The 25553-nt window shown below is 37.7% G+C and overlaps 1 protein-coding gene across 6 annotated transcripts in view; it reads left to right on the top strand.

Annotated features, from left to right (window-relative positions):
• Window positions 1-367: 367 nt before the first annotated feature.
• The window catches only part of cfap74 (cilia and flagella associated protein 74), a 40143-nt gene continuing 14957 nt past the window's right edge, over window positions 368-25553 (top strand). For 2 of the 6 annotated variants that reach the window (XM_026331543.1, XM_026331548.1), the window contains exons 1-22: window positions 368-472; window positions 937-1035; window positions 1441-1522; window positions 1821-1973; window positions 2880-2978; window positions 3096-3200; window positions 3878-4051; window positions 4398-4505; window positions 4883-4985; window positions 6277-6434; window positions 6622-6829; window positions 6927-7082; window positions 8436-8594; window positions 8761-8879; window positions 13331-13397; window positions 13722-13811; window positions 13953-14138; window positions 14267-14390; window positions 15442-15557; window positions 18015-18137; window positions 18303-18424; window positions 22045-22173. In XM_026331543.1, coding sequence (XP_026187328.1) covers window positions 942-1035; window positions 1441-1522; window positions 1821-1973; window positions 2880-2978; window positions 3096-3200; window positions 3878-4051; window positions 4398-4505; window positions 4883-4985; window positions 6277-6434; window positions 6622-6829; window positions 6927-7082; window positions 8436-8594; window positions 8761-8879; window positions 13331-13397; window positions 13722-13811; window positions 13953-14138; window positions 14267-14390; window positions 15442-15557; window positions 18015-18137; window positions 18303-18424; window positions 22045-22173 — 2675 coding nt within the window. In that variant the 5' untranslated portion in view covers window positions 368-472; window positions 937-941. Of the gene's footprint in view, window positions 473-936; window positions 1036-1440; window positions 1523-1820; window positions 1974-2879; window positions 2979-3095; window positions 3201-3877; window positions 4052-4397; window positions 4506-4882; window positions 4986-6276; window positions 6435-6621; window positions 6830-6926; window positions 7083-8435; window positions 8595-8760; window positions 8880-13330; window positions 13398-13721; window positions 13812-13952; window positions 14139-14266; window positions 14391-15441; window positions 15558-18014; window positions 18138-18302; window positions 18425-22044; window positions 22174-25553 lie in introns of those variants that run through there. The other 4 variants (XM_026331545.1, XM_026331544.1, XM_026331546.1 and 1 more) reach the window with 4 other exon arrangements.

Here is a 25553-nt window from a genome sequence, read left to right as displayed (position 1 = left end):
CCAGCAGAATCATTTTTTTCTGCTGTGTATGAACTGACTGATATCAGTAAAGAAATAAACCAGTTTTGGGTGAAGGGAATTATAGTATAATTGGTGACAAAGATTACTATTACTGTGTAAAAAAAGAAGTAAATTAACTGTGTGTCCCCTTCACTACTGGGAAATCCTTTAGCCAGTCCTGGCATAGCATAATTAAAAAAAAAAAAAAGCACAAGGTAGATATTCTTTAACGTGTAATTCAAATACTTTGGTCATCTACTGGGCTCTAATGTTATTTTAACCTCTAAAATCGGTATATTCACGACATTAACAGACGATATCCAGGTAGTTTCAGTTGGTTGTTGCTAAGACGTCGCCCTTTGTGTCCCGTCTCCTTGGAAACGCTGACAAACATGGCGGGTTAACTTTTCCCTGTAAGGAAAGTCATTTAAGAGCATATCTTGCCAGTTGAAGGAAAGCCTAACAACGAGAGGTAATGGCTTCGTTTAATTAAGTTTTATATTTGAATTGTGAGACAACCTAATTCGAATTAATTGTGTATTAGCCCCCGAGATTAACAAGCTAACTCTAATCAAGTTAACGACATGCCAGGTTCCATTGAGGTATTTGCCAATAATGAATGTCGTCTCACTTACTGGCAATGTTATGTGACACAAAACTTACTTAAAATCTTATACGATTCATTACGACTCACTCTCCAAATCGGCATAAATACAACTTATCAGAAAACAGATTTCAAATCAAATGTACAATGTTTAAAGTGCCCAGCGGCGCAGGTTCAAGTTAATAGCCAAGTTAACATAAAGTGAATTACGTGTCAGAGCATTAACTTAAGCGATAACGTCCCGTTAACTTACTAATAATTGAAGAGGTTTGTTAAACTTTCAGTCCATTACTGTTTCTCTGATAATATGTGCCTGTGTTATTCATAAAAAGGTGAAATGGAAGAAGGAGGCAGTGATAGTCAAACTTATGGGAAGCCAGAACGACGTGGACCGCAGGGTGTCCATCTTAGCCCTGAAGAGGACACTGAGGGTAAATGATAGCGCCGGTTTTTCTGCTTCCTTGTTTTCAAAATACAGCTAATAACTGTGGTCACTGATGTGTCATCTCCTCTTAAACCTTTTGGAGTCTTGAACTGGTCCATTATGGATACCACATTATAGTGTTATGGTGTTTACCATGCCAGTGTTTGCTATCTGCTTTTCAGCATTTGGCTAGTAATTATAGCCAATAATAATATACATGATTTTTATATTGAACTTAAATGATTCTATTTGCTTTCACTTGGTTTATCCACATCAAACAAAACTATATTATTTCAAACCTGCACTTTCAAAATAAGTTGATGGCAATATTCAACATATTGAACCGACCAAGTGATTTGATCACGCTGGCATAATTAAAGAAAAAATTGTAAATTGCAGGTGTATTTTTCAGATGGAGGATCAGACCAGGAGACCTATAAAGACGAGGAGCCTGCTCTCCCTCCTGATTTGGATTGGTTAGAAGAATTGTATGAGTAGGTCTTTCTTATTCTTCTGTGAATTACGGTATATCTGTTTTATTTATTTGTAGTCCCTCTCATTATCCACTTTAGAATGTCAAGTCATAATAATTCCTGGTTGTTTTTAGTGTCATATTTAGATTGAAAATAATAATGTTTAATTTTCAATCTCCAAAACTGACTTTCTCATTAAACCTCAAGAATCACCTCCAGGCATAATTGTTGAATGATTTTATGTGTGTTTAAAATGCAGAGGCAGATTTTGCATTAACCATGCAACCTTTCATAAATGTCATTGTGCATCTGTCCCAAGAGACAGTGATGGTGATGGTGACCTTGCAGTTGTAGCCGATACTGAGAAGAAGAGGAGTTGTGCCGAGACAGCACGGATGTTCAAGCTGAGACGAAACCTGGACCAGCTGGACTGCCTTCACCGACAGAAGGAGCATGACATGCTGAAAGCCAGGTTTGGACCTGGCAACTATCAGACCTCTAGAGTTACACTACCTCTTTAAACTAGATAGGGATCTCTGTGCCTTATTAGACTCTGCTGAAACCTGTGCACGTAATTGACATTTGGTTATTAGTAAGAATAGAAAAAATATAAACATGCTTTTGTTGCAGATTGATTGACAAAAAACATTTTCCATAATATTTTTATTCTTTGGAAAAATTGTTTTTTTTTTAGTGTTACTCCATTTTCCCAGGACATTCCCCTTTTGCCCTCGTCAGAGAAGGCCAGTCATTTCTGTACCAATTGATTCAGCAATTTGCAGGAAATAATTTCACTTGAAGAGAGAACATTCCCATAATGTCCTCTCTCCCTGCTTTTCTTCCCGCTTTTTATTTGTCTGCTCTTTGAGCCATTAAGCACCTGATGAACTGTGATGCAGCCCATGGCAAAAATGGCTATCATTTTCCTTTTAGCACAAAACATCACAGGTCAGTGTGGAGCTGCAATGTGCTCTGATCAAACATGAGTTTAATGGAACCTAAGCACACCTGGCCTTTAATCAATCTGTAGCTTTTACTGTACCGTGTGCCATGATTTAGTTTTTATGACAGTTTTTTCCCTGGAGTCACAGATTGTTGTGTTGCACACCATTAGACTGCAAAAAGAACATTGGGCCATTTAAAGCTGTTGAGGTGTGTGTGTCTACCCTTAGCTTTTCAAAATCTTCATTACATTGCCTTGTTAATCGACAGAATTACCTTCCTATTGTTGTGGTGGCCACAGGAATTCATTAGCCTGATGCTGTGAACACATTGCACTTTAACTGCATTGAAAATGTGATTCAGATTGACTTTGATCTAGTTTGTTTCTTTATGTCAACTCTCTAACCTTTCTCTTTAAACTTATTCTTTTTTCCAGAGAAGAACTGAAACTCTGTCAACACAATATTGAAATCATGTTGGAGCAGAGGGATAACTTGGAGAAAGAGATGGAGCAACAGAAAGCATCAGACAACAGGTGAGTTCAAAATTAACCTTCAGTGATATGTTACTTCACATTTATTAGATATACAGTATGTGGGATGTTATTTTTATTTCCCTGTGCCTTTTATTCTATGTTTATTTTATTTTGCAGTGTGGCAGTATTTCGAATACGAGCCCAGCTTAGGCATCTGTGTCAAAAGCTGCGGAGTGAAGAGGAGCTGGAAGGCCTTATCAGCACTGAGCTGAAGCAACAAGAGTGAGTCCAAGAGAAAAATGTTTTGACAGTAAGGTCTTGTTCTGACAGGCATTAGCAGTGTGTGAAAAATGCAGCCTCCTCATATATTTCATTGGCACCCACTGCATTGATACGGTTACACACAAAACAACTGTTGTCTGCTATTCTTCTTAAGTCATGTGTTCTCCACTATTTCTTTTGTCCAAGCTAGGAACTACAGTAGCTGGTTGAAAAGTTTGTCATTTATTTTTTTATATTTATTATCTGGTATGATTTTCCATTTTTATACTGGACTATTAAAAATACATAATTCCAGCGTGAGGTAGAGCAACATAATCTTAATCTGTAAAATTTGTAAGGATTGTCTCATTATCCTTTAAAGAACTACCTGTTTTTCTAAAGAAGCAATATGTCTTCTAATGGTCTGACGGTTGCTTCTCAGGCTTTTTCAACAATCACCCAATAAGAATTACATACTTAAATAATTGAATCTTCATTATTTATTTTTGTCATCCTAATTCAAATAAATACTTAAGAGTAAAGTGAAATAAGTATTGCGCTTCAGAGCCCTATGTAGTTCTAGCTTCTTGTCTCTGCTGAGGGACTGTAGAAGTACATAATATACACCATTAGTCAGCATCTTTAGCTTCTTGTTCTGTCTACATCCGTCCTTCTTTTTCTGTGTCTGGGGTCTTCAGACTGGAGCTGAGTGAGGTGGAGGTGGAGATTGGAAAGTTCTCCTCACTCCGAGAGGAGGTACAGGAGGAGGAACAGGTTTTCCAGCTCATAAAAGCCCAGAAGGCTGCGACAAGGCTCAAGCAGGAGAAGAAGTCAAACCAGAACCTTCGGTTCAAGATGCACCACCTGACAGAGTAGGGAAAATTACCATCTTTACCAACTGTGTGACAAGGCCTGCCCTTTTGTGCATACAAAGTTGATCACTGATTTCAGTATTATCAAAAGTTAGTAAATGATATAACATCTAATTTAAATGAAATACCACTTGTACATATATAGTAAAAGATTATGAATCATTAATTTAACCCTAATATGGTTTCAAAGTTTCACTTCCTTATGAAAGTAATTTTTGTCTTATATTATTTTTTATGAGCGGCCTCTTAACTGTGTATAGTTTACATGGGGAATCAGTGAAAGTATAGAAACTGTGAATAACCTTGTAAAGAATGATAGTTAAAATATCTGTCATTGTTGTCATAGTAAACAAGAAGCCAGCAAGAAAGAGGAGACCGAATATCAGAAAAAAAGTGAAGAGACCCAGGCGAATCGTAAAATAGCTGTCAAGTACTTGAAAGAGACCATTAAAAGGTAAGCTGCTTTTAAGCCAATAACCACAGCTCAGAGTAGAGCAGGAATAGGAATCTCATAGGAACCACTGGAGAGTTGACATATTCTGCTGATCTTTTACTTATATTGGCAAAATATTCATTAATTACAATGAACATTTGCAGTGTTGTTTATTTTGAGTCAGTCTTATAACGTTCATACTAATTCCTGCTCCATACATGTCTCACCATGTGATGCCTCTAAGGTTTATTGTTTTTGAGAATAAAACATTTCTCTGGGTTATGATAATTAACCTCAGTGTTCAGCTCCTTGAAGTTTCAATCAGTATTAGATTTGTTTTTCATTTTGTACTGTACTTCAGCATCCACATGCTTTGTGATTGTCTGTGTTTCATTCAGGATACATCAGCAAGAGGCTGAGAAGGAGCAGCAGAACAGGGAGTTACTAGAGAAGAGAATACAGGCTGTCACGTCACTGAAATCTAGCATAGCAGCCACACAAGTAAGCAACAGCACCTTCTCAAACTGATCCTGCAACATAATTGTTGTTTTAGTAATGATGACACACAAGCTGTAGGTCTATGTATTATTAATACATACTGTAGCAACCAGAGGTATATTACAATATCAGACAATTTCTAAGTGACTAAATGTTTAGGTAGAAAACATTTTTATTAATGTATTATATATAATTAAAACTTTAAAGACATGGTGATACAATAAGGCCTAAGTAGAACTAGTCTATGGTGAAAAATCATAGTCAATGTTAGTGAGTATCTCCATAAAAAAACTCAATATATTATTTCTCCAATTATTATACCTGCTTACATTCTAGTAAAAATGTGACATAATGAATGTCAAAGAATGTACCATCATTGGAGTGTATTGTAAATATTTAGGCCTAATTAATAATAAGCCAGAGTACAAAACAACTTTTATAGTCTCATCTTGACAGAATCAATATCTGGTGGTACATGTGTTTTGTAATTCCTTCTTGTAAGCCAGCATTTTTATGGAGCCCCACAGGGAATATACCTAATATAATTTAGTATTTAATTTACTTACAATTGTCCAGGGCCTGACAACTTTGCTATTTTTTCACTCCATTAACATTAGGCTATATAGAGAGGAGTTATCTGCATTAATGTATACATTTGTCTTACAGCATGGTCAGATCTTCATCTAAGTGAACAATGTATTTCGACTAATGTAGTTAGGCTAGCAACAAAAGCTATTTGGAGGTCAGAGGTTAGCAAATCTGGGGTTCAATCGTTGAAACAAGTTTGGAGATGGGTGTGTTACTGTACTTTCACTTATAAAAAAACTCATATATTTGAGTTTGCTATTCACAAGAAGCATCTGCAGATATCAATGACTCAAAAAAAGAAACCTCAAAAGATTTATGATCAAGAATTGGTGATTGCCTGAATCTTAACACATTGTGTTTCTATATAGATCTGTTAAATATTGATTAAGAAAAGAGAAATATGATGATAGCACAAACATATAAGCATTATCAACAGTAGGTGTAGTTGTTAGTCTGTCACATTATATTTGTCCTTCTCCGGTCAACACTTTTTTTATAATTGTGGTGACCTGGGCTTCTGCATTAACTGATATAGATCAGATCATAAATATGACCAAAGTCACATTATCATGATTTGTTGTCATGATCATGATTTAGGAGAAAATAAATGTGCCACACTCATTTTCCTCTACTTCAAATGATCTACTAATGCCTAAGTCTGCATGTGGTCAAATATAGCTCCATTAAACTGGAGTTATTTCTTTAGGAGAGCTTACGGGTCCAACAAAGCAGAGCCAAAGCAAATGCCCAGAAGAAAAAACAGCAAGAGAGACAACTGAGAGAATCCCTGCAGGCCCAAGGCATCAACAGTATCAAGCATATGCACCAACAGAAACAACTAAAGAGGATAAAACAAAAACAAGAGTATGTCATCTCTTCTCTTCTCCTCTTGTTTCCTCTCCTCTCCCTCTCTTCTCCTCTCCTCTCCCACACACATGTCCTCCACTCCCACTCCATGGAGCAGTGTGTAGGTGTTTTTTTCTCGCTATGTACTGAGGAATACATGACCCCATTTCAATATAATGCAGTGCTGTTGATTTACACTTTTCAGGGAATTCGAGGAGAGGCAGAAGTCAAAGCGGGTGGCAATTGTGGAAAAGATTCTTCAGGAAGAACAGCTGGTAAGGAGCAGACAGAGGCACCAGCTATTGCTGCCTAAACCTTCAAATAAGTTCCCATCTTTTGGGAGGGCAAGAGAAAAGCTCCTGAGCTACCTGGATCCCAGGCCCCCATCAGCCACAGAGGAGAAAACCATAATTGTGAGTAGTCCATAAGATTTGTGATGCCACTTTTGTGATGTCAAATTACTGTGTAATGAGATTAGCTATGATCAGATATGTGTGTCCATGTGTCCAGCAATTAAGAGAGTTCAGTGACATCAGCAGCTCATCATCAGCTTCCTCTGATGTTGAGGACCTGGAGGAAACCATGCTGCAGGAAGTTGTCCACCAAATGCTTGCTGACAGCTTGTCTGAGCCTGAGTTCGCTGGACTGTGGGACCAGAAATACAAGGTGCACTTCAGTAGTAGCCACATCCTATCACAAGCAAATCCCTGTTGCTAAAATTAAACACTCCTGTCCCAAATCCTGTCCCATTCACAGAAGGCCCATTATTTTTCTCTGGATGTGGATATTCAATCAAAATACATCATATTGATCAGATTAAGGTTGAACTACATGACAGTAATGTGTTGTGTACTGTATGTACAGCACTATGTTATGTATGTCTTCTCTTTAACCTAGGAATAAAGTGCTCTGTTCAAGGGCTGATTCATAATGGTTGTTGATAGAGGCTTGCATTTTTCTAGCTCACTGCCACAGAGGTGAGTTGGCTCTCTGTGCCATCCAGCCCCTTGCACAATGTGAAATGTGGGGTGACAGGCATCACTTCACATTGCACTGGTCCCTTTGAGGCTTCAGAGTTAGTGCGGTGTTACAGCTCAGAGCTCTGAGCAAGTGACAAGTCAAATGGAAGTGATCTCTCCTCCTAACATACAGATCAGACTGAGGTCCTCATCAAAGACTACTTCTTAGCCCAGTAGTGCCTAGTGCAGTAGATAAGTATAGCAAGGGGGGAGAGAGCAGAATGAATAAATATCAGTATCCACTTTAAGTGCTTTACAATACAGAAAAAAACTTATTTATATTCCTTAGCTCACAATTAACACAGTTTTTTCCTCATTCTCACTGACGAAATACTGCCATTTATTCTGTATCAGCTTGTTCCAACCAGGATTGAGTCTTGATCCCCAGTGCTTTTTTTTTTTTTTTACTGTCTACAGTGTGTTTGTGGCACCTACAGTAAGGTGAAAATTGTGCTGATCGGAGTCTATTTTCTGGTTTGAATTATAATTATGTATTTGGAAAGACAGTTCTTGTCTGGCTGTTTTTATTCAGTCATTTTCTACTTAAAAATTTTGCCTCCTTTTGACTCCTTATTTTTGGTATTTAAGAAAGTATATCTCTGGCCCTATGGACCAATACTGGATTTAAAAATGATGAACATATTGGAATGGTTAGTATTTAAACAAAGACACAATGTAAACACTGGTTTCAGAAAGATCCCTGAAGTAAAGGTACTGAACGGGATGTTTCACACATGAAAGATGAAACTGTCAATGCTCTCTGGTGAGCAAATTATGTAGTAGCAACACCTTTTCTAAAAATCGATTTTGGCATTTCTACACTGCATTTTCTTGCAGAGGTCCATATTTGCTTGGTTCTATATAAGGTATTATTTTTGGATAAAGGAGAAAAGTAAACAGAAGGGGGAAAACAGAGAGCCTTATGATTTTTGGTCTGTGAAAGTTTATTATGGTGTTAGAGTTTTACATTCTTATTGCTGTACTGCTCTATGATTTTTAGAAGCTCATGGATGAGAAAACTACATTATTTCAGACAGATGTAAATCAGAAAGACGCTGTGATGGAAAGTGGAAAGCTCAACATTTCTGCTAAAAAGGTTCATGGAAAAGAATTGAAAGGGCCTCCATTCATCAGTAAACCAGAGGTCATCCTCTTCAAGGTACCACACTATTATGAAGCAACAAAGGATTTTGTGTCTTTTAGCTAAATGAATGTTAATGACCTTCTATGTTTTGTGTATGTTTCTGTTTTTTTCTAACTTTTGTTGATTTTAATATCAACAGAATGCCAACAGAATTTGAAATATTTTACATGGTCTGTTTTAGGACTTTGAAGTTGGGAAAATGTACAAGAAGAAAATTGTCCTGACTAACATCAGCTACACAACTAACCACTGCAAGCTTCTCGGGGTCTCCACTCAGCTAAAGGATTTTATCTCTGCCAAGTAAGATTTTTACATTGTGAGAGTCTGTAAATGGTTTGTCACATAACAGGTTATGGTTGTTGTGTTGGTATAGTGCAAGTGGGCTGGAACTTAGCAACATATACTGTATTTAACATTACATTTATGTGATGAGTAAAAAACTTTTATTCTTAACCTGGCAAATAAAGTATTAGTACAAACAAGTTGCCCAAGCAAGTCCACCATCAATTCAAATTTGTATAATAGTGAGAATTATGACGGTAAAACACAAATGCCATATTTTATTAAAACAATAAATATCAGTGTCTATCACTGTCTGTAATACAGCTTATAATGTAAGACAAAGCAAAAAAGCTAAACAAGGAAAATATGCAGATATAGGGATAAAACAGACACCTAAATAACAATACAAGATTAAGAACAATTGTTTTTCAGTGGCATTGCTTCAGGTACAGTAGTTGTTTTGAATATATAAGCTAGGTACTTCCTCTGTTTTGACAACACTAGAGTTAAATGTGTTTACAGCAACAGATGTTAAAATTTTTAGAAACCCAATATAGGATGAACTGCTTCAATTATCACATGGAAACATCTGCTCACGTATCACCACTTACGAATTTAACACAACCATTTCTTGTCATTTTAAAAGACGGTGGAGTGGAGGTGAACGCAAAGCCTGTCCTCCCACATATGGATGCCAGCTTAGATCACCATGCTCACAGCTCCTCTTATGAGACTCAGCTCAGTGAGTCAGTCTAGGTCTCTGCTATCTCCTCTCTCTCAGCCTGCCAGCAGCCCACAGGCTGAGCAGAGATGCATTGTTCTCCAGGTCACTCACTGTGTATCACTTTCCCATCAGCTCCCCCATGACTTAATGTGGTTTCATCTCTTTTTTCTGCTTGACTGAGTGAAGAGTTTCCCAGGCTACAGCACGGTCAGTTACAAACTACTGATGCTGTTCTCGAGCCATTGTGTTGGACGCCTTGTCTGAACATATCACCTTCTAGTCATCTATTCTAAACTCACATCTAGCAAACACAAATTTTTTTACCAAACAGGTTAATGTTCACATCCACTATGGTGTATATTATACCCACTCTCACTTGGATCTCCCTTTCATGTCGCTGAAAAATAGTCAATTTGTACTCATATTTTATTTTTACAGATGAAGAGAAAATAACATATTATATTAATATAATATTAATTTGTATTAATTGCATGATAAAATATGTTTTTCAGCATTCATTATACAATCTAGCTATATAAGTATCCTATAAAGTAGTAGTCTAGGTATACTATAAAATAGCATAAGAATAATATCATTTGGTGTGAAGAAACACAAAATTAAAATGTATATTTACTGACAAATTCACCTGCTTCTGCCACATTACCTGTCATACACTTTGCCTCTACAGTGAGTGTCTGTGTTCAATGTGGGACTAACCAGCAGGTTAGTTAGTCACACATTATTAAAGCCTACATTATTGAGATTAGTCGTGACAACTGTACAGCCTTTATGGCTCACCCATCTAAAAACATTAGCACAGCAGGGAGAAAATGTGAACCAGGAACACACTGGGCTTTTCACACCAGCCTATGGTTCCCTGTACGCCCCCTGAATTTCTAAAAATGGCTTCCCATCCCCCTGCACCCCCCGCCAAGCGTAGGTGCCTTTGTGCCAGATTGGGCTCTGCTGTATCTTTCAATACTGGGACAAATAACCACAACATCCCAGGCTTGCCAGACTTGTATAAAAGCTGTGTTTTTGCAATTAGTGTCACTTCCTAGCATGTACTGCAAATGGCTAGCTGAGAGGAAGACGCCTCTGTGGATTGTATATTTGTGAAATTGGTTGTGAGCTAAAGTCTAGGTCCGTAATAGAAATGGTGGTACTGTACTTCACACAGATCTCAGGGTGCGATTGCACCTGCAATCTCTTTAATTTGGTCAAAATCATGCCAAGATGAGATATGTTATTTGAATTTGCATCCATTCTGTTGACTTCAATGACAAGACTAGGATGCATATACATTTTAAATATACATTTAAGTCCAAATGAAATGAAGTTGGATGTTTTTTTTCTACTGCAGCATATTTGTAGAGGTCCATAAATCCAAATTTTTGGGCCTAATTCAAAGCGGAGCCATGGAAAACCAAGCTAAACGAGAATTGCGTATATTTTCAAAAAAAGTGACCTGAGGAGAATTAGAACACATTCAAAATGTGTTTGACTTCCACACAAATGTGTATCATTATTGTGTTTGTGTCCTGTTGGAAGCTGCTAGCTTTAAATAGTTGGGAAGGACTTGAAAGGACAGGAAAATGTGTTTGAGTGACATGTGACAAATCCCTGCTGCAATTAATTGATATTTTTGTTTAATTAATCATTTCTGGTAGTCTGTCTAATACTCCAATAAGAGCTAATTTAAAATGAACATCAGTCAAAACTGGAGTTGGGCTTTGAACTCAAAGGTAGCCCAAATTCAAAAATAATCCACTTTGACACGTTTTCAAGTTGTAAAGGTTTTGATGAATTAACCAAGAATATGCCCTTATAAGAACATATAAATATTTTGCTTCTGTGAGATAGGTACAACAGCAAGATTACACAAGTAATATTCAGAAAGATTGTCAGAGGTTTGGTGCTTCACTGTAGATTGCTTTTACAAGTAGCTCTGAGTGTGAGGGTGTTTTAGCTATGTTGAACTGAACAGTGAACTGAGCAGTGAACTGAGCAGTCCTATTGATTTACTGTAGTAGAAGCCAATGTTGAGCATCCTGAATGCTCAGCTTTATCACTTCACATCACATATGGCCTCATTTGCAGCACTTTATATAGGGCTGAAGCAGGCAACACTGCCTCACTCAGCATTTAATCCCATTAGAACTGTTCTATTTTTCTTCACGTCTTTTCACGGCACCTGTCTTAAAGCTAGGAAAGAAAAATAGTGCCAGTAAGAAAGGAAATTAGCCAAAAAAGAGAGACTATCTGACAAAAGTACCCAGTGACATTTATGACCTACCCAAACCATTGGAGTCCTCTGATACACTTCTATTTAATAGTGGTGAGTGGGATGGCAGCTTCAGCCAGCCTGCACCATGTTCTTCACCTGACAGCCAGACCAACAACTTCAAACAATTGGCAATTTGTTGATGATAGCATGTGAAGTTTAACTGTTTGACAAAGTATAATACCTTTTCATTAAACGGAAGTGTGTGCCAAAACTGAGAAATGATAAACAATAAACAGTGAAGCCTTAATGACTTAATGTCACTTGAAGGGTAATAATAATTTTAAAAGCATTTTGTGGCAACAGGCGATATCAAGTCATTTTTATAGACTGATTCTTTATATGTGTATTCAACTGTTAAGTTCTTAAAAATTTCTAGTGAAGCATGAATATGAATGTGATTATTCCTAACCAGGGTCACAGGGATCTGCTGGAGCCTGTCCCAGCTCTATTTCGGGTGGAAGGCAGGGGTACACTCTGGACAGGTCACCAGTCCATCACAGTGCTGTATTCACTCAACATTAAATAAGGAAGAGGGGTCCCAGCAAGCATTATCTGTTTTTCCTTCATTTAACTCATTAGGTTGATAGAAATTGATGGATTTCTATCTGTGTTTTCTAGATGGTATATATTATCAGCAGTCAGTAAACTATAATATTAATCCCCCTTAACAGAGTTTGAAAACAGGATGGAAGATGGACAGAGGATATTTCCATGTGTAAGCATTAAAATTAGCAGCTACAGAAGCTACACTCAGAATTAATTTTTTTACATTATAATAACATTATGAAGTTATAACAGGGTAGTTTGATAGTCATAAAATTCTGTAACTGAACTGTAGCTACTTGATTATTATGCTCATAGTTGCATATTTCTAAGTTTTTATTTAGCTGTTGAATTGTGAGAATCCTTCCTCCTTTGGCTGGCTGCCTGGAATATTCATATTGATCTGCCCTCTTCTTGAGTCTCTGGAAGGCCAGCAAGTTATCAGGCTCCTCAGGGCAGCATTAGGGCTTTTGTAAACACGTGCTGTCAGAAACACATGCCGCTATGAAATGGTTTAAGTCCTTTTTTTTTTTGGGTTTCTGGTATGGTTTGTAGTGCGCGATATATAAAATATGGCTGTAAAAAGTATTTGACTTTCACTTCCACTAACAGGAACAGCATTTTATTCTCTTTGCACTGAGTGGCCTTCTGATGTTGGTTGAGTCTTTCACCTTTCTACTCCTCTCAGGATATTGATCATACTTAAGTATCTTATCTGAAACTGTTGATGGCTTGTTTAAGGTAATGCCAAAGGCTCACACTTGATGCTCCAGCAGTGCTTTCATATTGTGTTGCTCTTCACAAAGTATCTAACAAAGTGTTTTACAATTAGCTTTATTACCTTTGTGTTAACTGTGTAAGATTTAGTTAAATAACCTTTGTCTTATTTAAAAGTCATTGTGATTTGTGTTTCAGCTTTGACCCACCTGGTTCCTTATCTACTGGGATGTCCTGCGACATGCAGGTTGTTTTCAAACCTATGGTTAGTTCTATCATCACTCTTATTACACATACACTACATGTTAGAGTTAATAGACTTACATTTTTATTTATTAATTAATTTATTTGTGATTTTGACCTTTTTTGAGACTATAAAGGGGTTAGTTAGCCAATAAGGTACACAGTAGTAATCAAATTGAGAAACTTAATATCCATGTGCCCTTTGAAAAATTACTCTCCTAAATTGTCTTAGGTAGAACTTCTCAGCAATACAAAAACATAAATTCAGGCATTTATACTGAATTAAATCTCAGCTATCCAATACTGTCATGTAGCAGCACATTGCTCCATTATCTGTTTTCTGCAGATCAACGAAGACATGGAAGGAGAGGTCAAGTTTGCATCAACAGTCGGTCCTTTCTCTGTGCCCATCAAATGCAGCATAAAGAAATGTGATGTGAGTAGTATGCTGTAGCCAACCCAGAAAAATGACAAATGACTATAAATGTCATTTTCATACATTGCTGTCTTCCCTTATCAGATGCTAATTAATTCATTTGAATATATAATATATTTTCCTGTATTGTCCTTTGCATAGCTGGAAGTTGACAGTCAGTTCATTGACTTCGGTTCACATGTGGTGGGCCAGACTGTTATACAAACTATCACTTTGACCAACAAGGGTGCACTGCCCACCTTCTTCAGCCTGGACACCTCCACATGTGTCAGTCCAGATAATAGCCATGTCCAGATGCCATCCCAGAATTCTGTCAACATGTGCCAGGTCAGACTGTCAATCTGGACCTCAAGAGAATGACTAGAATATGTAGTCAATTCAAATTACCAAGTCTAGTCATAAATAATCTAGCATGTATAAAATCAAAGTAATGCACATGTGTTCATGGCTGACAGGACACAAGCAGTAAAAACACAGCATCTGATCACCAGAAGAGCTCTGCATTAATGGAGGACAAAGGACTCCATCCAGAGGAAGAGAGTCAGGAGCTCTTTGAAGCATCACAGCACGAGCAACCAAGTAAGGCTACATTACTACATATATGCACAGTTATTATTTGATGCTAGTTTTGATCCTTAACTAGAGTTCTATAGCTGAAACCTCAACCTGTATGTGCATCTGAACCTGACTGGTATTGCCAAATTTGGCACTGTCTTTTGCCCTGTTCCCACTGGGGAACGTTGGAACACATGAAAAGCATGGATACAGACAACTAGCACAGTTAGAGTGAGTGGTCTATTGCTGGTCGCAGAACTCTATCCTTAACCCAAAAAATAAATAAATACATGTCTAGTGCTTTGGCCCACATGTTTTGGAGCTGAAAATGTAATTTGCATTACATTCTTTTGCAGTGTTTAGTCCATGCAGAAAGTCAGATTCAGATTCTGAAGAATATTTTAAAAAATGTTAAATTGTTGTAATCAGGAATATTTGACATACACACACAAACACAGAAAGGTGGAGGGTTGACCTTGCTCTCACAGCTTCTTCTCTTTTAGATTCTCTCAGATCAGATCAGACTGCATCGCTGTACTCAGCACTTTCCTTCACTGATGCCTTGATAAGCTGTTCAGTCTTTTGCCTCTGCTCTGCTAGCTGTGGAAAAACTGTATTAAAGTGGCTGGTTCTTTTTCTTATTTCCCATTATTCAGAGAGAGTGTTTGATACTGGCCAAATTTTGGGGCTGCTGATGTTGCTTTTTGTACTTACAGTAGTTATTTTTTGTCTGCATTTGTCACAGATGTCTTTTGAACTAACGGCAACATCCATTTCCGGCTTACAAATAGTAGAAAACAGGCCTTCATTTTTCAAGGCCAAACTGTTAGGTTTCTGATGTGTTAACTGTCTCTCAATTTTAAATGAACTATCTGAAGCACATGCTCACACTGACTATGTGACCTCAAGTTTCCACTTTGTGGCTAAATCAGTTTTTTCATGTAGCCATTTTTGGATTTACAGTATTTACTTTGTGGCATATTTGATGAGCCGGAAGCTCCTCAATGCATATTGAGAACTTAACAGTAAAGATGACACGTTATTAAGGTTTGCCCTGTGTCTCTGTGCGTTGAAGTGTCAGAGGCTTCAGCATCATGTCCAGACGTTGTTCCTGAGGTTTGTGTGCTCACGGATGTGGAGGCCCAGGTAGTCAAGAGCCTCTCAGACTGCAATGACATAAGTCTAGGAAAAGTAAGTATTTTATCACACTGTAAATGCTGTTGTGTTGTAACAGTATTGCTTTTGGCTGTTGGTATACTTTATGTTTAAAGTTAGACAACTCTCTTTTAACAATACAGTGTAAACGTAAAGGGTTTGTGATCTTCTTAAAGCTAAAATCATCATGACATTCGATTGATTACTTTTTACCTTAATATTATCGGTAATATATGTGGGAAGTCCTTAAACCAAGTTGAGTCTAACGCTTTTTATTTAATTTTATCCAGCTATGCATATATATAATAGTTTTCTATTGTATTTATTAGCACTGCTAGTAGTAGTAATACTGCTTTTGTTTTATACTAGGTAGAAATGGAGTGTTTGTCCGATTGATGTTGATTAAAAGGTGTTGCATAACACTGCATAACATAAAAGTCCTGGACTGAAAAAAGAGAAAGAGAAATAGAATATAATGTTTGTCTTGAAGGCCATGCTACTACACTCAAAAAGCTTTATCCCCTTGGGGATTGCATTTGCTCACTAAATTTAATGTAATTAGTAGAGTTGACGTCTTAAGTTGGTGCTACAATATAGACCAAATTATGTGAGTTCATGGATCTTAGCAATTAAATTTTACAGCGATTTGGCTAAAACATTATAAGAATTTTTCAGGGCAAAGTTAGCATTTTGGGAGAAAAAGAAAATTGTTAGCCGTGCTAGCAACGTGGCTCAGGCATAATATTGCTCAGTGCTTTGGTTTAGAACCAAATACCTGCAAAAATGATCACATTCTCATCAGCCTCAGCTGTTTAGCACTAATTAGCATGCTAAACTAAGATGGTGAAAATGATAAACATTAAATCTGCGTAACCTCAGTATGTTAGCATTTGTATTGTGAGCATGTTAGTTTGTTGATGTTGGCAAATATCTTGAAGCTCTGCTGTGCTGAAATATAGCCTCACAGAGCTGCTAGCTTGGCTGTGAATTAATGCAAAACTTTGACTCAACAGTGACACTGGATGTCAGGTATCACCCAAATTGTTTATGACACAATGAATCATCCCCTAGGACTATAAATGACCAAAGTCATCTTTGTGTTTTGTAGTTGTTGGGATAGCACACTCGTGATCAATGACTGACAATAACAGCCAAATACAGTCGAGCTGCCACCCCTCCTATACGTGACTTTATGAAAATGTCATATTCAAAGATGTTGGTACAACTAATTGCTTTTGACTCAAACGCATCACTATTAGCTTTTGTATGTGGACTATCAGAGAGAGAAACACCTGCTCTGTCTGTGAATAGACTATTATCTCTGTCTGGAGAAGACAGTGTTTTTAGCACGGATGCTATGTGTGCCTTGTGGCCCATGTGAAGTTGTGGAGTTGTTCAGGCTTCATTATGTTCCTCTGGCAGGGGGCTAATGGTGCATCACCTCTCCCTCTGCTTGTTAATGCTGTGTGTATTGCATGTGCCCACAGCTCTATTTATGTCATTTTGACTGATACTTTAACATTGTATGGTTGAAGGCTGGTGTCTTAAATAGCAGATTATCCATCAAGCTGTCATGGTCCCACAGTATTGAGTCAGTTGCTGCATGAATAACTTACTACACTCTCTTGTTTTTGTTATTGCTCCACCACCTTGATGCTTTGTAGCAGAGCAGACAACCCACACTGCTCTTCACTATAGTTTGATTGCATGCAGTTTTATGTTGCATATCTGTGTGACTGTATCTTCCTCTACATGAGTAGAAACTGGGTTTGCTTTATAAAGCTAGATTACCATAAAGATAATGATGTGGTTAAACGTGTTGGTGCACATACACATCACTGAAATAAATCTGCGTTGAAATTGAAAGACCTTTTTACATGAATGCATGCCTTTGAATAGAACAAACATACTATGAAAACAACTGAAGTCTTTTATTTTTTGTTCAGGACACAATGAAATCAGAAAATTATTAAGGGATTCTAAAATAAAGAATAGTGCCCATTGTCAGAGAGCTCTGTCGCACTCATCCAACAGGATAATAACCCAAAGCAAAAATCAACCAAGAATGGATAAGAAGAAAACATTGGACTGGTCTGAAGTGGTCAGACATGAGTCCTAATCTAATCCAAATAAACATATGTGGAAAAATAAAATGGAATAACACACACATCAAACCACAAAGAGAAGCAGTTTTCTCATGAAGATTAGCCCAAACTACCACCTAAGCAGTGTAGATGTTTCATTAAAAGATAGAAAAAGGGTTTGATAGCAGTGATTGTTTCAAAAGTACGTGCTGCATTAAGAGACCCAATATTTTTGGCCCATGGTATTTTTGCCATGCATTACCATTAGAACCATCTAATATTTAATCCCACAGATAACTGATGATTTTACATTTATCTTATAGACTGCTTTCTTAGAGATACTGAACTATAAAATAAAATAGTTAAACGTGAAATTATTGCTTGTCCTGTTTGATTTGATCTGCCTCAGGTTAGACAAGGGGAGATTGGGCCTTTTGAAAGCATCAAACTGGAGATTGTTTTTTCACCGGCTATTCCTGGAGAGGCCAAATTGGACTTCCACATCAAGTTCTCCCACTTATCCAGCAAACCAGTAAGACATGTTTATCTTGTGAAGGTCATGGGTTAAAACAAGATACAGGTCATGGTTTTAAAAGTTTACAGAGATATAGAAATAATTAGTTTTTCTTCAAATTAGTATTTGTGTAAATAATTTTATGTAGATAATTTGTGACTGAAGATGTGTTGGTTTAAACAGATACCCATCAAGGTGAGGGGCATTGCAGTCAACAGCCCTGTATGGGTAGTTCAGCCCAGCATTGACTTGAAGATCTGCATGTTTGACTGCCTCTATCAAGACAGTATCACAGTCCAAAGCAGGTGGGTCCCATAGTCTGAGATGGCTGGCAGTTTTGTTATAGTATATCTATAAGGGCCCCTGATACAGAAATGTTAATTGTCTACACTGTGGCACTTAAAAATGTATTTATGTTTTTTGCACAGCTCTCAACCAACAATCAGTATAGTGTGCAAGAGACGGCTATAAGGGTTCCTAGTGAATCCTCGTAACAGTACTATTGTAACACCTTATGCTATGTGTCGACATCTATTTTGCTTTTTTCTTCCAACACAAGAAATCCTAACTGGTAACTGCAGTATATTTGAATCAAATGCCCCCAACTCAATTAGATCTTTTCATGTGCATGCCATATTTTTGTTTCATTAGTTGTCATGCTTGGAAACATCCTTGGAATATAGTTTGGAAAGTGGCATGGACTGCTGATGTAGCATGCTGGCTTATCTGCTGAATGCAATACTAAAACTCCCTCACATACTCGGTCTCTGCCAAAGCAGGCATTTTCACAGAAATACAGCTCATGGAAATCCCTTAAAATTGACAAGGCCAGCTTACTTTTCAGCCAGCCCAGCCTCTCAGCCTAACTCTGTTTGGAAATAAGTGGTGTATTGAAATATTCAACAAATGTGCAGACAAAATAGAATAGGTAGATATTAGCTGATAAATGTTCCTAAACAAAAGATTATGTAAGAGACCAAGTGGTAAGCTCACACACAATAGCACAGAATAAAAGTAAATTTCTTTACAATATGTGTGTGAAACATTTACATACACAGATCAGGTTAAGAACTCGGGGCAGTAACATTTACAGGCATTTCGCCCACCATCCAGCCAGTCATCGTGTCACATCATGCAGGAGAGGGAGTGTATGCGTGGGGGTGGGGGATTTGTGACAACTGCCATCTGGTGCGCTGGCACACCAGTACATGTGACAACATGATGATGACAGCATCAGTGTGAACAGCAGCTTTTAAAAAAAAAAAAAAAAACAGCTAATGCTTGCACCAGTAAACTATGCAGTATGTCACTCTCTCTCCAAGACAGTAATTTAAACACAAAATAGCTTGGCAGGTTTTTTGGGGGAAACAATAAGAGAGCTGCTGCTTTCATCATACAATTTGTCACTTCTTCCTTTTAGTAGACAAGTAGATATCCCACAAGTCCTCCTTACATTGTGACAATTTTTTTTAAGTGAACAGAACAATGCATAATTGAATATGTCTCTTTTGTCTGTAAGCCAGTGATTTGAATATCACACCTACTAATTGAAAGAATTTTTCAAGAGGCTTTAAAATGTACAATGTTTGACTTTTGCTTGTGAGCCAATGATTGGAATATTTTGAGTACAGTTGGCAGAGTTTTTCTTTATTTCAAACACAGCCTGTACTTTTAAAACCTCCTCCAGCGGCACCCGGTGGGGAGCAGAGCATTCCTGCCCAAACTCAGGCCACAACAACAAACAACCAGCTTCACAAAGCCTTCTGTCCTCAGTTTTTCTGCTGACTGCATTTTAATATGCCCATTCTAACTTGTTTTTAGTCCACTATCCAGTGTTTGGCTTTAGGATGACAAATGCAGAACACAAAAATGGTTCTTGCAGCTGGTTATTGTGAAATATAATCTGTAGTAGACAGTGCTGCATGATGGGAATCCATCCATCCATCATCTATACCCACTTATTCCTGTTTAAGGTCACGGGGATCTGCTGGATGGTAAATGGTCTTATACTTGTATAGCACTTTTCTACAATGAAGTGTACTCAAAGCACTTTTACACTATTCACCCACTTACTCACACATTCATACACTGGTGGAACATCAGGGGCAACTTGGGGTACAGTGTCTTGCCCAAGGACACTTCAGCCTGTAGGAAGCCAAGAATTGAACCAACAACCCTCTAATTCATGGCTGACCTGCTCTACCTCCTGAGCCAAGCCACCCTAAATATAGATTCACTGTGACTGTGAAACACAGCAACCCCTTCATCTGTCCAGACCCCCTCCTTACACAGACTTTTTTGCACAATATTAATGTCATCTAACTTTTCACTGGTTTGTTCCTCTTGGAAGAGTCTGTTCAGTCCGAATGGGGGTATGATTTCATTGTGGATGTTACTTTGTGCCTGAGCGCATTGTCATGTTGAAACAGCAAGGCACCTTGCCTAAAGTCATATATTGTTTTATACTTTAATTCAAAAATTTCTCTGAATTGGACCCAGGTCGTCTATGCCAAATGATAAAAAAATCCCCAGGGCAAAAGTAAACAAAAATATAGCCACAAGGAATCTACAGTAAGTAATTTTGCCCTATAGTGTCATTAAATCCCAATGTCTTGCATGAGTACATTCCATAGTACATAAATACTGTGTAAATTAAGATTTCAGCATCAGATTGGGATAAAAATGAGTTCATCTTAAAGACACTGCATAGATGAAAGTAGGCTGATTTGGTTACTTATTTGATATGGGGCATTAAAGATAGAGATGAATGGAAGATAACTCCTAGATTTTTGACTATTGGTAATTGAGTAATAGGGTTTAAATTCTACAGGAATATAATCATAATCACATTTGTCATATGTCCCCATGTGTCATCCACTGTAGCACTGGAAGTCAATATAAAGAGGTCGACATTGCATGAATCTACAAATGAAACAGAAATATTTGTATAATGTGAAGGCTACATACTATGTGTGTTTACTGGAAGAAGCAAAATTTGTAAATTGTAAACCTGTTTTTAAATTATTTAAAGATTGGATACTGGTCTGGTCAGATACAGTGAGTAAAAGAGAGGTTCGTCTAAATGTCCCTGTTAATTGAAATGTCTTATTGCCCTTAATGATTATGTATCTATAAATATGCCTTTGAAGGTTATCATTTGGCTGGAATAAAGATACTGACTTAATATCCCCTAAATGTCTCTGAGAATCCTTGCCCTAGGGAAACTACCATCTGTTTGACCTCACTGTTCAAAGTGGGTCATTTCATTTGAGAGGGGAATCAAGAAATAAAGGGTCCTTCAGTCTATTCGACTACAGTTTGCTTATTGCTTGACATATATTATTAACATCTTCAGCAAACAGATGTTTGTTTTCACTGTTTGTACTGTCATCATTTCATGAACTTCATGAACTTGTGTAAGTGGATGGTTGGATGTGTTGGAGAATTCCCAAGGTGAAGAGCCATTTATATCTCAGCTATAACTAAAGCTTGCATCAGCTATAACTGAGGCTTGTAGCTACAGGCACAACCATCTGCTGGCTCTCCTGGAAAATGGGTCACCTATATGATATGGACTTGCAGTGCATCACTTTATACAAAGCAAATACTGTAAATGCCACTCAAATAGAAGTCTTTTCATTGTCCATGTTGAATCCTCAAGGATAAGGGCTTTCCCTGGGATGTCCATTGGGCAAAGCAGCTGGACAGCAATAAATAATTTATAAATGTTATAGATTGTTCAAAAACATTGTTGAACTTGAACTTAATATTACTTAGTAGTCTTTTTGTGTACATCTTTTCTTGTGTGTTACTTCCTATGTATTGTTAATGAACTATTTAGATTTGCCTTTGTTACCCCTGTCCTAGAAGAGTGCACTTGGTGTGTTTGTATTATGCTAATGAAACCATATCTCTTGCATGACAGAGCCCCCACAGCCTTGAAGCTAACCTTTGAGGTGTGTCAGGAAATGAGGAAACACATAGAGATCCTTCCAAAAACTGGCTTCATACAGGCTCAATCAAGCTTTAATGCCCAACTGAAGTTCCTGCCGAGGTAAGGAAGGTCACACAGAGGATGCAATGATAATGGAATCACTGGAGCATTCATAATCTTATTTAGACTGTAAACTTGTTAAGATTCTATCAACTTCCTCTGAAAGTGTTCCCTCCAAAGGAAATCTATCATATATATTGAGCTAAGCTTGTAGTTTTTTTTACACCATGCTCACAAATGAGAGGGACTCAAGTAGAACGGTGAGGTTACAGGAAGTAGAGGTGAAGAAGGTGGAGGATTTTAAGTACCTAGGGTCAACAGTCCAGAGCAACGGAGAGTGTGGAAAAGAAGTGAAGACACGTGTGCAAGCAGGTTGGAACGGGTGGAGGAAAGTGTCAGGTGGGATGTGTGACAAAAGAGTGTCAGCAAGAATGAAAGGAAAGGTGGACAAGACAGTGGTGAGACCAGCAATGTTGTCTGGTTTAGAGACAGTGGCACTGAGACAAAGACAGGAGGCAGAGCTGGAGGTAGCAGAGCTGAAGATGTTGAGGTTCTCTCTGGGAGTGACGAGGATGGATAGGATCAGGAATGAGGACATCAGAGGGACAGCTCATGTTAGATGTTTTGGAGAAAAAGCCAGGGAAGCCAGATTGAGATGGTTTGGACATGTTCAGAGGAGGGACAGTGAATACATTGGTAAAAGGATGCTGAGGTTAGAGCTGCCAGGAAGGAGGCCTAGAGGAAGACCAAAGAGGAGGTTCTTGGATGTAGTGAAGGAGGACATGAGGATAGTTGGTGTGGGTGAGGAGGATACAGAGGATAGGGTTAAATGGAGGCAGATGATTCGCTGTGGCGACCCCTGAAGGGAGCAGCCCAAAGGAAAAGAAGAAGCAGCAGCTCACAGAACTTCCCTGTGAAATAGCAGAATCCTTCACATGAGCTAAAAGGGCAAGTTGTGAACTAGAAACAAAATGTTTAAAACTACATCTATCTTATGAGACCTGAGCAGGTAACTATTCATTTTTAGATAAAAATATCAACTATCAACTTAGTAAATCTCTTAAGTTACTAGTATTTTCTAATGTTTATATGATAGCTTCCCTTTCGGTAAAAGAAAACTGGAATTTTAAAAGTGGAAACAGCAAGTCAGTATAAAGGAGTTCAACATACCTACATCGTGAGTACGAAGGCTTCTGATAATGATTTCTAATGACATTGAAGGACATGATAATTTGTTCCACAATAATACAGTCTCTATATTTAGACAGAGAAGCAGAAGTTGAACTGCGGTTTGAATGCCAGGAGAGCGGACAGGGCGCCCCCAGGGGCAACTCTGAGAGGCGAGCAGTATGTAAAATATTGGCGTGGGCGTTAATATTCTTCTGCACACCATCCTTTTTTACCCTTTACAGTTCAGCAGCTTTGTGTATTGACAGCTGAGAAGATATTACTGAGGAAAAATAAAAACAGAAAAACATTTTCCTCCCATATGACAAAAGTTGCGGACACAGTAATCAGTGTCCTGCAGGGGGCCAGCATTCAGGAGCACTAACACAGCTACAGCTACAACCTCCTCCCCACCCCCTCTGTGTCACACTTCTCTATCTCGCTCCTTCACTTCTGTGCTGTCTTTTTCCACTCTTTTACAAATACTTTTCTTTTTCTTGGTCTCTCACCTCTGTGGATTTCTGTCTCTGCAGTCCTCCATCTCTCTGCTCTCTTACTTTCCCTCTTAACAACATGTATCTCTCTGTTATTCACAAACTCCTCTCAGTTCTCTGTGCATCTACCATCCACCAGTGCTTACATGCTGGCCCTGATTCTTCTTACATAAGCAAAGACACCCGTCAACCTTTGCTGTGCTTTCACTGACGACATTGTTCTTCTTAATGGATAATTCTAGTATATAACAACTTGGACCGTACGGTGTGAATTTGGCTGTCAGTTCTGTCAAACTCAAGAGGTTAATTGCTGAGATATATGACTGACACCTCTAGAAATAAGTCATTTCACATAAATCTTCAGCTTAACGTTGTGTTTCTATTAGCTTCCTTTTCTTTGTTAGGGTTTTTTTCTTAAACAGTTATACAAACATATAATCTAGTTATATAAACATATAATCTAGCCCAATGTCTTTAGAAATCCCTACAAACAGTTACCTATTTTTATGACAGCCAAAAATATATGCTGGTTTAAAATTGTTCTACCTTTAAAATTGTAAGCAAATGCAACTTCTACAGCTGTGATGACCTCATCTATGTGTGCCAGATTTTTCTGGCAGTATTTTTCTAGCTATTTTTTTTAGCTTGGGCAAACACACATGATTTAAAGTGAATATGACAGGATTATGCAAACAGCTTTAAATGCCATCTAATAAGCCCTAATTTCCAAATTGTTAACTTTAATCCTTTTTTCTCTTAGGGAGTACAACATTATATGCAGATATACAATATTGGATGAGGTTTAGTTTATTGTATATTGATTACAATTTGTCAGATATTGTAGAAAATGACGTTCTATGAAACCCAACATTATATCTTGTCTTTCTTGCCCCATTAGTTCATATCAATACTGTTCTCATACCGTATCTCAGCAATTGATCAAACTGATTGAATTCATTGAGTATCCCTGAAAAAAAAAAAACAATACTCATCTCTTCTTGGTTGAATATCCTTATTCTTATTTTATATTTTGTTTTAATTTCATGCTTTTATTTTAATTTTGATTCAGATATAAATCAAGCAAAGAAATACTCTGCTTTTTGCTTGAATAAGGGGATAGTGTTGCAAATTGGGATCAAAGAATCACTTTTATTCTGAAGGACGTGGACTATATTTTGCTTGTTAGAAAAGTTTTGAGGTTTCAGGAAATACCTTCAGACCAGTGGTTAGTGTTGTTAAATAACCTTTGTTAAGGGACTTAGCTTTCCAAAAAAATTAACACTTCTCTTTGTGACTTAAATGTAATTATAATGCTGAGCAGCATAAACTGAGTTGGATGAGTCCAGAGTTTCCAAAACGAATAGAAATGATAGCCAAAGCTAAGATGCCCAAAGGCCCTAAAGAGTGTCTTTCACCTGCACCGGAAATGAATGCAAAATATACTGGGAATGGCAATAAGTATGTTTTCAGCATATCAGCAAGTGTGTTCCTGTTTGTGTCACCTTTTTCATGCTTGGATCTTGCCTTCCAATCTGCTGATTTTTGGTAGGTTTGCTTCTGTTTTATACAGTAGTGGTGTGTCATTTAAAATGGCACTGCCAAGTCTTCCAGTCTAAACTCTCATTAGCAACACTGCTTTCACTCACTGTCTTATCCACGCACACTCATACACTGTTAAATCTAGATTCTAAAATGACTCATAGCTTTCATTCTTTGCACAGGTGTTTTCTTCTTGCCTTCCCTGTTGGGAAAGGGTGAGCACATTCTTGCTTCCTGCTC

Source organism: Mastacembelus armatus, chromosome 7 (assembly GCF_900324485.2).
Source record: "Mastacembelus armatus chromosome 7, fMasArm1.2, whole genome shotgun sequence".
In the NCBI taxonomy this organism is placed as follows: Eukaryota; Metazoa; Chordata; class Actinopteri; order Synbranchiformes; family Mastacembelidae; genus Mastacembelus; species Mastacembelus armatus.
Note: the sequence above shows the minus strand (reverse complement) of the source record. Positions and strands in the feature narration are given on the sequence as shown.